This window comes from Camelus dromedarius, chromosome 14 (genome assembly GCF_036321535.1).
Source record: "Camelus dromedarius isolate mCamDro1 chromosome 14, mCamDro1.pat, whole genome shotgun sequence".
In the NCBI taxonomy this organism is placed as follows: Eukaryota; Metazoa; Chordata; class Mammalia; order Artiodactyla; family Camelidae; genus Camelus; species Camelus dromedarius.
This window is the reverse complement of record NC_087449.1, coordinates 64,687,114-64,702,581: the sequence shown is the minus strand read 5'-3', so window position 1 is coordinate 64,702,581 and position 15,468 is coordinate 64,687,114. Positions and strand designations below refer to the sequence as shown.

At 46.0% G+C, this 15,468-nt stretch overlaps 1 protein-coding gene across 4 annotated transcripts in view; it reads right to left on the bottom strand.

Annotated features, from left to right (window-relative positions):
- Window positions 1–15,468, bottom strand: part of CLSTN1 (calsyntenin 1) — a 66,498-nt gene that overhangs the window by 23,020 nt on the left and 28,010 nt on the right. For all 4 annotated transcript variants that reach the window (XM_031465533.2, XM_064494078.1, XM_064494077.1 and 1 more), the window contains exon 2: window positions 11,015–11,137. In XM_031465533.2, the coding sequence (XP_031321393.2) occupies window positions 11,015–11,137 (123 nt within the window). The remainder of the gene's footprint in view (window positions 1–11,014; window positions 11,138–15,468) is intronic.

The window sequence follows — 15,468 nt, the reverse complement described above, 5'->3', positions numbered from 1 at the left end:
TCTTTGGTAACAAAATGTCTCTTTGGATCCCACTTACCATGAACTACACCAGCCCAGGGATAAAATTCTGCTATCAAGTTTCCTGACACCCTCAGGTGTCACTAGGATTTTTCTTTTAATGAATGCTTTGATGACAACAGTTCATAAGTAAATCTATTTGTTATTTTACAGTTTTTGGATTTTCATTTTCAAGCTAAATAAGTTCTCAGTGGTTAGACTCTGGTAGCACTCAACTCATCGTTAGATTTAATGAAACAGTTGGAGCAAAGGGCTTTATTTTAACCCTTTGTTCTTGAGCTGAATAAATAACAATGTTCTGTCTAAAGTACCCAACCGAGGCAGCAAATACAAACGCCTCTTCCAGTGGAACCTCTGCTTAAACAGGAACCAAAACCAGATTCGATGCTAAGTGGAGTGATGTTACAACCATCACAGTTCTTATTTCCTGAAACATCTGTTCTCCCAAGTCAGTATCACTCCTGCCCTGCGACCACTACAGAGCAGAAACGAGCAGAGGTCAGGAGCCCCTCTCCCCAGACAAAGCGTGGCCTCACTGGGGAGACCGTCGCTTCCCCAAAGGTAACACTGCCTGAATTCCCTTCCCTTTTTTTAGTGGTTTTACCACATATTTGTATATCCCTGAGATGTTGTTTCATTTTGTTTGTTCGTGAGGTTTTTTAAAATGGCATCAGATGGTGTGCAATTTTTGTGACTTGCTTTTTCACTCAGCTTTTTCCCAACTGTGTGTGTCTGACTCCTCTGTCCTGGTTGGCTCGTGCAGTTACACTGGGCTTTCATTCTCACTGCCACACACAGTGAGAACCCGATGAGTTAAAACCTGTGAAGTGCTTAAAACACTGCCTGGTATCCAGAAAGCACTCAACGAACGTTCGCCATGACTGTAATTATTTTCCAGTGTGTGAACATACCAGAATTCCAGGTTTCTGCTGTCTGTGAACAGGGCAACAGTGGACACTGCTGTCTGTGCTTCCCAGGCCCATACACAGGCTCTCTTCAGATCTGTGCTGCCCAATACGAAGCCACTAGCCACATGGGGCTGTTTAAAATGAAACTAAAATTCATAGTAAAAGTGAGTGATATTAAAAACTCTGCTCCTCGGTGAAGGTGGCTGCATTTCAAGTGCTCCACAGCCACACGGGACTGATCACTGCTGAATGGAGACGCGGACCCGGAAGCTTTCCATCCCCGCCCCGGGCTCTACCCAACAGCGCTGCGCAGAGCGGCCGCGGGCCGAGTCCAGCCTGTGCCTGCTTTTCAACAGCCTGCGTGCTGAAAATGGTTTCTGCAAATTATTTCACGACACAAGAAAATTATATGGAATTCAAACTTCAGTGTCCTTAAGTCATGTTTTATTGGGACACAGACCTGTTCCTGTCTCATCTGGGGGCTGCTTCCCCCACCCCCCAACGATGGTAAAGCTGGGTCACTGCCAAGGAGACCCCATGGGCTGCAAGACCTTCAAAATCCTTTATAGGAAGGCTGGCTGACCGCTGCTCTAGACATCCGCCATGAGCTGTGCCCAGCTGTCTTCCAGAATGTGCACATTCACGAGATTATGCTTACACTTTGGGGTGTGTATTAATACAGCACAAGACACCTGAAGGTAAGTCAAGTTATCCAGTTTTAATTCAGAGAAAATGTCTCAGTCTGATTCGGACTCTGCTGCTCTAAAGAAAAGAGGGTGAGGCTGCCCCACATCACTCAGGTGACACGTGTGCTTTCCTGACAAGGCCGCTGCACAGGAAAGTGAGATTTAAGACTCAGGGATGAAGTGTCTGACCTGGGTGACGCCGCCTACATGGTGCACTGCTGAGTGAGAGTTTAAAGACGCTCATCATTCAGGCAACGTCCTTGAGATTGTTTCCGACCACGAGATCACCAGGAGGAGCGGAACCGCTTGCCAACGGCCGCAGACCCCCTCAATCTCTCCTTTGAGCTATCGGGCTGGGAGGAAGGGAAGAGAGGACTCAGAGTATAGGAAGGCACTGGGGTGTTTCAGTTTTATACTTCAGGTGTTCGGGGAAGGCTGCATTGATAAGATAATGTCAGAGTAGAAACCAGAAGAAACTAAGGAAGCAAACCACATGCTAATCTGGGGAATAGCTTCAGACAGCGAGAACAGTAAGTGCAAAGGTCCTGAGGCAGACATGGGCTGGCCCGGCTCTGGAACAAGGTCTATGCTGCTAGGGTGGCTGAGCAAAGGGGAGGACCACAGAAGGGGTCAGACACAGACAAGGAACCAAGGTGACAGGGGCTACTACAGAAATGCAACGTTTCCTCCAAGTGAGGAGGAAATGACTGGAGAGTTTTGAGCAGAGAAATAAATAAATGTGGCTTATATGCTGAAAGAATCCATCTGGCTGCTGTGCTGCAATAAGTCTCTAAGAGGGTAAAGATGGACACGGGGGTAATCCAGGCAGAGATGCTGGAGGCCACAACGGAGGGTACACGAGATGGTGGGGGGTGGTCAGATTCAAGTTGTGCTTTCAAAGCAAGGCCAAGGCTGTGGGATTATGAGTGAGAAACGGCAAGGACGAAGTTGCCTTCAGTCAAGCCAGGAGAAACCATGGAAGGAGGGTCTGGAGGGAGGAATGGGAGTTCACACTTTAGCTCTGAACGTGTATCTATACCGCAATTTGCTAAGGAACAGCACCTCAGAGGTATGATTACCAACTACAATAATAGACATTATTTTGAAATGCATGTATTTCCAGGCTGCTCTCTAAAAGGCTGGCTCCATTTATAATAAGAACAGCAAAAACGTACATTCATATCTTTGCCCCATGTCCCCACCAACTGTACTCAAGTCGCTACTCGGAGGGGCTGCACCAATAGGGTTCAGTGCCTCACGCTCACGGGTGCTTATTCCATCACTAGGCTGGCTGGTCCTTCTATCTGCAGGACTTACATGCCCCTGACATCTCTCCGGGTGGCAGCGTGATGGGGCAGGGGTGGCACAAAGCTGCACACCGGCAGACCTGGGTTTTCTGTACCCACAGCGTGGCCTTGCGTGTCTCTGCTGAGCCACTGTCTGCAGACCTGGCCGCTACGCCCACTTCAAGGGTCTGTCCACTCATTCAAACGAGGACCCTGATTTCAATGAGGAAGGTGGAGCTGACTGGAGCAGGCGAGGGGCGAGCGAACAAGTTAAAACTACGCCGAATTTCAGCAGAGACTGGATGAGGGCCGGACTAAGGCCGTGTCAGCAGGAGACATCTAAGGGACTAGGAGGATGCTAGTGCTTCATAGCCAACTGGATGGAGGGGGCGGAAGCGTTGGGAGTGAACCCCTGGTTTACAGCGAATGGCGCCACTTAGGGAGCTAAGGCACAAAGAAGAGAGGAAATGACTCAGGAGAACGGAGCTCGGCCTGTTCATCCCTGACAACGTCTTGTGTGTTTGCTTGCTGGAGGATCTGAAAGCCAGACATCACACTGTTTCAACCTCACACCAGTCCCTGGCCATCTTTAACAGATAAAGGCCTTTGCTTTAACATAACTACAGTAACATTACATAGACAACAAAATTAACAATAACTCCTTACCTATTTTCATAGTGAGTCTCCAACTGCCACTCGAATGGCACGCAGTTTGATTTTTCTCTCCCAATACGGGGACCAATTTCTGTCCATAATGCCCCATTCTCCCAGGAGCTGATTTTTCTAAACGTTAAACTCGTCATCGATTCATTCCTCTTCCCTCTCCTTCATCTTTGTACGTACAGGTCTACCAGGTACACCCGTATGACCACCCCACACACGTGACCACACAGAAAGGGCATCTCTGCCCTTTACATCCTCAGACTGCTCTCCCAGACTCAGCCTTCTCTTACCTCAGCAAGGAAGAACCTCTCAAAATCACTTCTCATGTTCTCTTTTCTCTGTCCTGCCCCTCCCCACTCAGTTCAGACCCTGCACCACTGCTCTGCCAGATAAATCCACCTGCAGCCCTGCTCTGTCACACCTGCAGTGCCCCCAGGTGACCTCTCCAGCTATGCGGGCCTCAGAATGGATCAAACCTTCCCTTATCTCTCTCTCCCCTCTTCATTCCTAAGGTCATCTAAATAGCCAAAAGGAACTTTACTAAAGAATTTTTTAAAGCAAAACACAAAAACATAATAGATGAGCCCAGCAAAGTATGGATTTGACTTCACAATACCCAGTCGCATCCAGGGTTCTCGGCTGACTGTGTTCAGCCCTCACTTCCCTCGTCTGTCCCTTTGAGGAACCTCAGCTTCCAGCTGGCCCTGCATTCTTTCTGAGTCTTCTTCGAAATCTGAGTAGGGTCTCAGCCTCCTCCACCAATAAGAGGGCGTGTCTCGAGTCTCTCCTGCAGCCCCCCAGCTCGCACGCCGTCCTGCCCACACACTGAGCGGCCTCTGGTGGCAACCAAAAAACCGCTCAAGCTGACTCAGCAAAAAGGCCTCCAGTGAACAGCCGTCGGAAACTCATGGAAGTGACCGCAAGCCAGAGAAAGGGATTTGGAAATGGTCAGAAACCAAGGCAGCTTGAGAGACCAGGAAGGAGGAGCCGCAACAGTCCCAGAGCAAACGGCCTGGACGGAAGCAACGTGACCACAACTGGTCTTCGCACCCTCGTCCCCTCTGCTCCACATTCACATTCCAAGAGGGAGCGTCAGGTCGGCCTAGCCTGGGTCACGCATGCACTTGGCTGGGGGGGCGGCGGGTAACGGGCACAGACCCACCAATCTGGGCCCAGCAGGAGAGAGATAGGGGGCTGTTAAGGGAAAATGAACAGCACTGCCTGAGCAGCAAGTCCAGGACAACGTCCCTGCTGATCCAAGTCTCCTCCCTGCGAGGCCCTGGCACCCACGCTCACCAGCTGGACATCCAGGCTGACTCTCATTTATGGTGACTTTTGCTTCCTTGCTCCCTGGTCCAGGCTGGTTTCTGGGACAAGCTCATGTGTGGCTCTAATCAGAGCAGTTTTTCAAGATACTGTGAACATACAGTAACAAAAATCAGACACCCAAGGGTTATGCCCCACCAGCCCAAGCCTAACCACCCGGGGGCTGTGCCCTCCAAGCGCCTCACCCGCTACCGCAATGGCTCTCAAATTTCAGTGTGCCAAGAACTGCCTGGGAAGCTTGTTAAATATGTGGTTTGCCAAGCCCCATTCCCAGAAATTCTGACTCAGCAGCTCAGGAGCCGAGCTCAGTAATCTGTGTTTTTAAGGAGCGCTGCCAGAAGGCCCCAATGCAGACAGGCTGCAGCCTGTGCCTGAGACGCTGGCCCCACAATAGTTTCCAAACCTCTCTGGCTGCTTACAGATTTCTTAAACTGTACTCCTGTAAGTACAGACTCAAAGAGCTAAGAGCAGAGCCCAGGAATCTGCCTTCAGTGGAGGGGTCCCAGGACCATCTGGAAGCGGTATTAGAAAACCGCGTGAGGGGTAACGTCCCGTCTACTCAGCGTGGCTACAGACACCACACAGCGCTGAGCTCACTTCCACCCCTCTGCTCCTCCACACACGCCGTGAGTCAACTATTCACCCTCCTCTTTGGAAGCCCTGCCTGTTCCCACCTCGGCCCTTAACCCCCCCTTCCCTGCACATCCCAGCTGTCCTCTGCAGGAGCCCGGACCTGCCTTAGATCACCTCCTTGCCTCCCTTAACCCCCAGTCTATACCGTGGCCTCTCTCACTCGGCACCGAGCTAACAAACATCCTGGTCTCCCTGGTTAACTCTTTGTCGGCATGAGTTTTGCCTCCCATCCAGATGATCAGTGCTTGGAGGACCGAGAACAACTTTTATGGGTTTTTTGTGTGTGTTTTCTGGAAGACCTAGCAGAGCTACCTAATATTTAATGATTATCGATCTCAAACCTTTTCTGGAGGCAAATGCATCCAAAATGAGTTCACTCTAGTCAGTTACTGTTAATAGGAAGTTTCTGCCCTGACATCTAGATTCTTATTTAAAACTGCTACTCAACATTATTACCTTACATTAGGCTGAATCACATGCAATTTCTGATGCTCCATTTTTTTCAAATATTTTGACAGTTTCAGCACATAATAATGGCAATTTCATGCGGCTTAAATGACATCCAGCTCATCACTGCCAACACGACACTACACACGCTGAAAAAGCAAAAGTGGGCGGAGAAGAGTGGTAGTGAACCCCATCCCCGGGGCATGTGAGTCACATGAATTACAAAGAATACCCAGAAAAGTGGCACAGATCTGAGTTGGTTCTAATTAAATACCAACAAAGATAAAAGTTCTCATTCTCACCCTGAGATTTCTTTTAGATTCTACCCATATCACAACTGTTCAATTAATCTTGTAAAATATCTGTACTCAGTCTAGAAAGGCAGGAAAAAGAATGCTTCCAGAACCACCTACTAAAGGGAAGAGCTTCAAAACAGGAGGGATGCAGGACGCTCAGTTTCTGATACCGGCAGTGACGAAGAAGTTACTGTCCAAACAGCAACAACGTGGCCTGCGAAGTGGCTCAAACTTGTAACTCCCCCATTACATACATAAAATGTACAGTACACGCCGTGACCCTCATCTCTACTCAGACCGTTAGATTAACAGATTAAGGGAAAGGGGTGGAATAAGAAATAAGGAATTGAGTCATTTTAACTTCCTAAAACACCTGACAAATACCAAGACTTTATTCTCTTAGTTTCACCCCAAGAAAACAATCTGGGCCAGACCCTGTGCACCGCATATGAATGTCTGATGAGAGACAACCTGCAAGGAACTTCTGGGACTAGGCTTCCCACGTTACACGAGTATTTATTTCGGAGCTGGGACAAGTCATCTCCGGCGGTTACCACACACAGGTCCTGCAACGTGGTAAGACTGTGAACCAGTGTTTACTATGCTGTAGAGACAATGTCGTGAGAACTGACACAGTGAATCTAAGAACCACGCTGGGGTCAGACCACTGGCTTGAAGGCAGCTATACAGTGTGTGAGCTGTGTGATCTTGGGCAAAGGCACTCGTTCCTTCTACAAGTATTTATGGAGCATCAACCAGTCCCAGGCGCTGGTCTAGGGACCAGGGATTAGATGGAGAACACAGTAGTCATGCTGCTGACAGAAGTGCTCTGAGCCTCCACTTCCTCATCTGGAAGATGGGAGTGTGAGTACCTCCCACATGAGATGGCTGGAAAGAATCAGCTGAAGTAACAACGCAGGGCCCTCAGCACACACCCTCTGACACACTGGAAGGGCTCCGTAGATGTCAGATGCTGCCGCCGCCGCCACCACCATAACCATAGAGCTACATTAAACTCACTGTCATCATCACCAAAACCAACCTAAGGTCAAAATAAGGCTTTGGACCTGGCCTCTGCTTTACCCAAAGAAACTCAGTGAGAAAATGGAACAGTATGAAAGCTATTATAGGAAGATGGAAAAACAGTTCTCACAGAATGGTGAGTAAAAAAATATCTTTAAAAGGTTCATAACAGCAGCAGCACTCACTGTATACACAGCACTCAGTGTGCACCAGGCACTATTTTAAGCTCCTCATATTTATAAATAAAGAAGCTAATATTCCCCAAACCCTATGAGGTATGTGGCATTATTATCCTCATTTTACATATGATGAAACTGAGGCACAGAGATGTTAAGTAATTTGTCCAAGGCCACACAGCCAATAAGTTCCAGAGCCAAGATTCAGCACTTGGGTTCCTGATGTACCTGCTGCTACAGCCTCGTGGGGGCCAGTGTTCTTTGTAGGGGCCGGGTGGATACCATGGCAACAGAAGAGGGAGGAGGCAGAGAGGTGTTCCCTTTCCCACGCTGTTCAGCTGCTCACCTTGGTAGAAGGATAAGGTCCATGCTTTAGACTAGAGCATATGAGCATCAGTTCCAACCCTGGGTATATAACCAGGAAAACTGAAAACTGACATCCATCCGAAGACTTGTGCACAAATGTTCACAGCAGCTTTATTCATTATTGCCACAGAGTGGAAACAATTCTGAGGCTCATCACTGATGAATGAATAAATGAAATGTGGTATATCCACACAATGGAATATTATTCAGCAATGAAAAGGAATGAAAGACTGATACATGTCACAACATGGGTGAACCTTCAAATAATCATGCTAAGTGAAGGATGCTAGTCACAAAGCCACATGTTGAATTTATATGAAATGTCCAGAATAGGCAAATCCACAGACACAAAGTAGACTAGTTGCTGCTGGGGGTAGGGGGTGATTGTTAACAGGTGCAAGAGTTTCTTTTTGGGGAAGATGAAATGTTCCAGAATTAGACAGTAGCTAATGGTTGAACAATCTTATGAATATGCCAAAAACCAGCCAACTGTATACTTTAGAAGAGTACATTTTTGGGGGGGAGGGGGCACCAGCACCTACCCCTGGGGTCCTTTTTATTTTCTGAAAATCACTCTTGGGACTGCTGTCCTCCCTGCTGGGGGCATATGCCCCAGCCCCTGCACCACCCCTGCTGCTGCCTGGGCAGGGGGAAGGGGGACCACAGTGCCTATAATTACTAAACATGAATTCAACTAAAAAAAAAAAAAAAAGAAAAGTACATTTTATGGTAGATTTTATTTAAAAAAAAAAAAAAAAAAGGACTATAACAGCAATTGTGCTCCCCCTATGAAAATCTCCAGAAAGAAAATACGTTTTTTTATGTTCCCTATGGGCAAATACAATAAGTTACCATTATACTTGGCTCTAAACTGCTTCCTTATATACTTTTTAAAAATTCCAATATATAACTTTTACACATCAATTAAAAAATACCTGAGAACCTCTAAAAACATAAAACTCTGTAAGTATTATTTCATTTATGGTAATACATTAAGTTTTTTGGGGGGGGGTAATTAATTAGGTTTATTTATTTGTTTGTTTTTGTTTTTAAATGGAGGCACTGGAGATTGAACCCAGGACACTGTGCATGCTAAGCACATGCTCTACCACTGAGCTATACCCTCCCCCACCCCATTATAATACATTAAGTTTTGATAAATGGCACAATACAATTAAAAACAATGAGAAAGAAAAAATACATGACAGGTAACTAGTATGACATTTCCCTTCAAAGTTAGCACTTACTGTACATTTCATTTCCTACTTCCCTCCCCCAGTAACTTCCTGTGGTGCCTTAGACAGCATCGCAGTAAAGAGCCATCCTGCTGGGTTGGAATCTGGCCTCTGCCTCCTATGAGCTGTGTGACCCAGAGCAGGTAAGTGACCTGCTCTGTGCCTCAGCTTCCTCTCTTTAAAATGGGGATGGCAGGAAGCGTCCTTACCTCAAAGGGTCACTGAGGATTAAACACAAATGCGTATTTTAGTAAAGCGCTTAGAACGGCGTCTGGAACACTATGTGCTTTATAAGCGTTGTGTATCGTGATGCAGACGGACAGAGCTCTACCAACAGGACTGGATGCGGCTGACAACCTGACAATCCACACCGTAAAAAGAGGCTGGAGGGAGTATGTACAGAGCTCCTGACTGCAATCACTTTTTTTTTTAAATGGAGGTACTGGGGGATTGAACCCAGGACCTCGTGTATGCTAAGCATGTGCTCTACCACTGAGCTATCCCTCCCCCCAATGCAATCACTTCTTAAAATGTACGAGATGTCAGAAATGTCCAGGTCCACTCAGAAACAAAAACTAGACAATCTTATGAAGGTTATTCACACAGCCCTGAAGCGCCACACTCCTGAGGAGGAACTGCATATAGTAACCGAAGGCGCTGCGTGTGAAGCGTGTGCACAGACATGCATGCAAACACTCAAAATCTAGTTACTCACAGAGGAAACCAGCTAAAAATGATCTTAATGGCAGGGGTGGGAACAAACAAAAACAACACCTTGGCTCCTGGACAAATACTCTGTGTGTGTTCATAGCACAGAGAGCTTCCTCCACTGCCCCAGATCTAATTGGATTTCTCTCTAAAAACCAATAAACAAGTAAAACTAATTGGAAAGGTCTGTCTCCTCCACTGACTCCAACAGCGTAAGCTTGTTCTCAGGCTACTTTCCTGAAAATGGGAAGTGGCACTTAAATGGGATGAAGAACAAATTCATTTTTCACATAGCTCTGCAGAGACGGCTCCACATTCACTCCCCCCATTTACCACAGTAAAATTCATGGGCGGTATGATCGCCACAAGCTAACTGAAATCTTTCTCACCTGTCCCTAGGCCAACAGAACGCTCTTTAACAGGAGAAATTCTGTTCTGGAGAAATGTCACGCAGAAACTACTCTTTAAAAATCAACTTCACGACACCAGTTTTGACTCTGAGGCACAGACAGGGCGAAGGGCCCATTCCTCTACCAGTTATGAGTCACCGTGGCCCCAGCGAAAAGCAAGAACAGCTCTGATGTGCAAAGTGCTACTGAATGTTAGCAGAGCAGCAAATCCAAAGCAACCCTAGAGACCTGTGTCCATAAACGCTTACAGTTTACAATCTTATAAAGTAACTCAAGATAAAAATTTACTAAAAGTAAAATCTAAGCCAAAAGAATTCACTCATAGAAGATTGCTCAGTGTTTTCAAGTAAGTCTTCTCAGGTAACTGAAACCTAGGTAGGGCGAGGACATCTAGGGCTGTAATTACCTCGATCTGTGATGCTCACGGCCAGCAGCACCAGGGCACAGGTTAAAAAGGCAGAAGCCCAGGTCCCCCCAGACCCACTCCATCCAAACCTGCATTTCAACAAACAACGTGATCCCCGGTGCTCTGTGTGACACTGAAGTCTGAGATGCACTGGTCTGGACGCTCTCTCTCTAGTTCCGTCAAGACAAGGGACACAGTGATGCAATTAACTGTTTTGCTTTTCAACAGGTATAGGCTTTTGGAGGGAGGGGATCAGGTACCCCAACTCTTAAAACTAAAGGGAAAAAAAGTGGTTACAAGAGGCCTCAAGCAACCCTTAGCTACCAAATCAAGACATTCTCAGAAGGGCTCAGCGACAGCCCAATGGGCCGCGTGAAATGCTTCCCACCCATCCAACTCGCCAAGGTGGACAAAGACACGTGCTTACCTGCAAAGCGCAGAGGGGCATCCTTGTCCAGGGCAATGAGCGGGGGGTCCAGGAGCACAGTGCTGTCGCTCTCTGTCACTAAGCCATGGTACGTGGGCTCCAGCCATGGCTTGTGCTTGTTAACTATGTGTAAAAAAAAACGGAGAAAGGACGTAGGCTGAGTTAGGATTATTATCTTCAACCCAACTGCTTTGAAGACACATGTCCATTGTTAAAAGGACAAAAGTTTTAACTCTCATGAGTCTGGAAGGCCGCGCGTGTATGTTTTTTGTTACAAAGTCTGGCACCAAGACCGAAATGGAATGAAATCTTCAATTCTAGAGTAAGTACTGTAGAAATTATATGAGTCCATGAAGTAACTGAAAATAAGAAATAAACTGCTCTAGAAATCGAAAGAAAAAAGACTGACATCTATAGACAGCGTCACAGACAAACTCACACTCCGTTTTCAGTCTATCACAGAAAAGTTACAAATAATAACATGTTATTTCTTGGATTAAGAGATACAAACTACTACACATAAAGCAGATAAGCCACAAGGATATACTGTACAGCACAGAGAAATACAGCTATTATTTTGTAATAACTTTAAATGGAGTATAATCTATAAAAACAGTGAATTACTATGTTGTACACCTGAAACTAATGTTGTAAATCAAGTACTTTTCAATTAAAAAAATGTTACTTCTCAGACACACATTACCACATACTACATATAAAATAAACAAGGACCTACTGAATAGCACAGGAAAATACATTCAATTTCTTGTAATGAGCTGTAATGGAAAAGAATCTGAAAAATATGTGTATATATGTGTATGTATACGTATAACTGAATTGCTTTGCTGTACACCTAAAACTAACATTGCAAATCAACTAAACTTCAGTAAAAATTTTTTTAAAACTAAAGAATTAGTTTTAAAATGTTATTTCTCTATGACAACAGTAATACAATATTCCTTATTTAAAATTAGAATTACAAACAAAAACATACAAAGATGTGAAACAAGATTTATGAATATAAAATTACAAATAATCAGGTCTTAAAAGAAAATGAAATACATAATTTCCGAAAAACTTGACTGGAAACAATGCTCAAGAATAACCCCCTGTGGGATCAGGCCAACCAGCCGGGCTGTTTGTTTGCCGGGTGACCTGCAGCACGTAACTGACCTCTTGATCTCAATTTCCTCTTCTGTGAACCAGGGACACCCCACAACTCACAGGGCTGGGCGGACAATTTGGAGAAGTGGTGTTTTTCCTTCCTGCTTGGGCACTCGAACTACTTTTGTTTTTAAGGTTAAGGACTGCATTCTGGCAGTCTGCTTACCTGACGAAATCAATTTTTCATTTCTGTCCATTTTGTTTCGCCCAGGGCTTGGCTCCCAGGGGGTCTGTGCTGAGACGTTCCCTGGTTCTGGTCACCAACCCCCCCTCCTCCCCGAGTTCCCATCTCCACCAGCACATCTGGGGCTCATCTCACAGCTGGAAACTTTCCATTTTCCTTTTACCTTCACCTTATGAGTGTTCACATCATAATCTCAGGACATGTAATTAACCATGGAGCTACTCACCAAGCGGACCTGATTAAAAGGAATGTGATGAAAACCTTATTTCCACACAGTCAGTGCCTATTTCTTGAATGAACAACCCAGATTCTCTCCCTAAGTGTAAGTCAGCCCAGAAGTATCTGAAACTAAATTCAAATGTTTAACCACCTACCATGATGAGATACTTTTTTTTGGCTGTCATGTGACCACATCATGTTATGGGATAACCGGAGGTGAGGACCAGAAGCACCTGGGCCTCACCTGCACTCACTCCCACCTGACGTGCGGGAGGAGCAGTGCGCTCACGTGTAAAATTCCAAACAAGCAGGCAATGTGAAATTACATTTGCGGGGTGAGGTGGGGAGCCACCATCTCTCTAGTTAATGACGCATCTACAAGACATTTTACACATGTTGCATCCAAACCTCTGCCTTCACTTTCAAAGTAAATCCAGACCCATGGGGAGGTGACAAATGGGTGTAGAGTTTCAGTTCTGCAAGATGAAAAGAATTCCAGGGGTTGGTTGCACAACAGAAGGAATGAATGAACTTAACACTACTGACTCGCACACTTAAAAATGGTTATGATGGGAAACTTTGTTATATGTGTATTTTACCAGATTAAAAAAAAAATCCACATTCACAAAATAAATCCAGATGCACCATTTCTCATCCTCTCTGCTGCCCACTTAGACCAATTACAGAAGCCAAGTAACCACCTCATCGTGTCCTCCTGCCCGGACTCTTCACACAGCAGCCAGGGGGACGCTCCTAACGCAGGGGTGGCTCAAACCCCCTGCTCCTGGGACACCTTTACACCAAGGACCCTAATCAGCTTTGGCTTCTGTGGGGTCTGCCCATCAACCTATCGGTATTTACTGTACTGGGAATTAAAACCAAGACAACTTCTAGTACTTAGTCATTTTTAAAAAAGCAAACCCACTGGACGTTAACATAAATCATATTTCAATGAACACAACCCTATTTTTAAAAACAAAGTTTACTAGGAATAGAGGCAGTGTGCTACATTTCTGCACACCCTTCCTGGGTCCAGCTTGGCAGAGCCAGCGGGGCTCTCACTGCCCCTCCTGCAGGCCACACGCAGCGCTATTCCGTGTCCTGTGGCCTCTAAGACCCTCCACTGGGCACTCGTGAGAAAATGAGGAAAAGGCAAATGACGTTGTAATATTATTATTAAAATAGCTTTGACCTCACGAATCCCCTGACCAGGTCTCTTGCTTCAGGCCTTTGTTCAAAGGTTCCCTCCTCCCCCTCCTCTGGAGCCCCCGCTGCTCCACCCCACCCACCTCCACTTCCTTTTTCTTTCCTCCTACAGTCAGCCTGGGCCCCCCCTGGGGGCAGGTTGCCTGGCCTCTTCCCTAAGCCTCGGTTTCCTCATCTGTAAACTGGGGACAGTGACACCACCCACCTCACAGGCTGCTATGTGATCAAACCAATCATGTGCAAAATGTTCAGATCAGCGTCAGGCACTCAGCAAATGCCATGATGGGCTGCGTGGTCCCTTCTCCTCCTGCACATGTATGGGGACAAAAACAGATTCCGGGAGAGTGTGGCCCTTTGCTCACTGCTAATTCCCAGTACCAAGGACAGGACTTAGCACCTCACACCTCAGGAACTACTTGGTGAGTGAGTGAGGCTATAAGAAACCTCATACACAGTGCAAATCAAGTCAGTGCCCTGGTTTATAAATTCTCACAGAGAAAAGTTTTGGTGCTGAGAACTGAACAAAAAAAGGTATGATCTGATGTTTTAGACATTGGGAAGATGTTTGTTTGTTTGTCCGTTTGTGGCAGGTGGATGTTCCAAGTACAACAGACGAGAATCCAGAGGCAGCGCAGACATCAAAATACCGAGGGATGTCTGGCAAGGTGAGCTCTGGTGAGATTATGGAAAGAACCAATGTGAGACCAAACCCAGACCATAAAGACCAAATGTTTAAAGTGCCTCTGGGAGAGAGGTGCCAAGACGGCAAAGTAGAGAGACTCACCGCTCGCCCTCTCCCACAAACACCAAGAATTGCATCTACAGACCCCCTTGAATTGCACAGAACACCTGCTGAACTCTGGCAGGGTGTCTCTAACTTCAAAACACAGGAGGATTCCTCATAAAATCCAACAAACAACAAGTTTACTGTATAGCACTGGGAACTATATCCAATATCTTATAGTAACCTGTGGTGAAAAAATATGAAAACGAATATATGTATATGTACATATGACTGAGGCATTATGCTGTACACCAGAAATTGACACAACATTGTAAACTGACTATACCTTAATAAACAAATAAACATATATACACAGTCACACAAAAAAAGTGTCTCTGGAAAACACCTCATCGCCTCGCCAAAGCTGCTCCGAGGACAAGAGATTTGGTAAAGAGTTCGGACGGTCCTGGTCCACCCGCCTTCTCCTTCAGAAGCACTCCCCAGGACAGGTGACCGGTGCAGGACTCTTTGTGGACCCCACAGCTGGCTGCAGCCTTTGATCTGAGAGGTTTCCAGCAAACACAGAAAACAGCCTCATTTTGCAATCAGGCCAAATGTTTTACCTAACTGCTGAAACTCATCATCTTCTCCAGGTATCTTGCTGAACCAGGCTATGAGATAGGCTGGAACACTGCCTGGAGCTACAGGCCTAATACAGGAAAACAGGCCATTTTTTCTGCTGTTCGTCGCTAATCTCTCATTTTAAAACACAAAGGCTTAGTTCAATTCACTCCTGATGGCGTATTAGTAATAGCCATACTCAATTCTAATTTGTTTTCATATTTAAGATTTTATTAATAAAACTAGAAGCACAGCAAATAAAACTGAGGAACACGACTCCCACATGTGAGTCCATAAACTTCCGAGACTTAAACTAAATGGATTTATTTAAGCTGC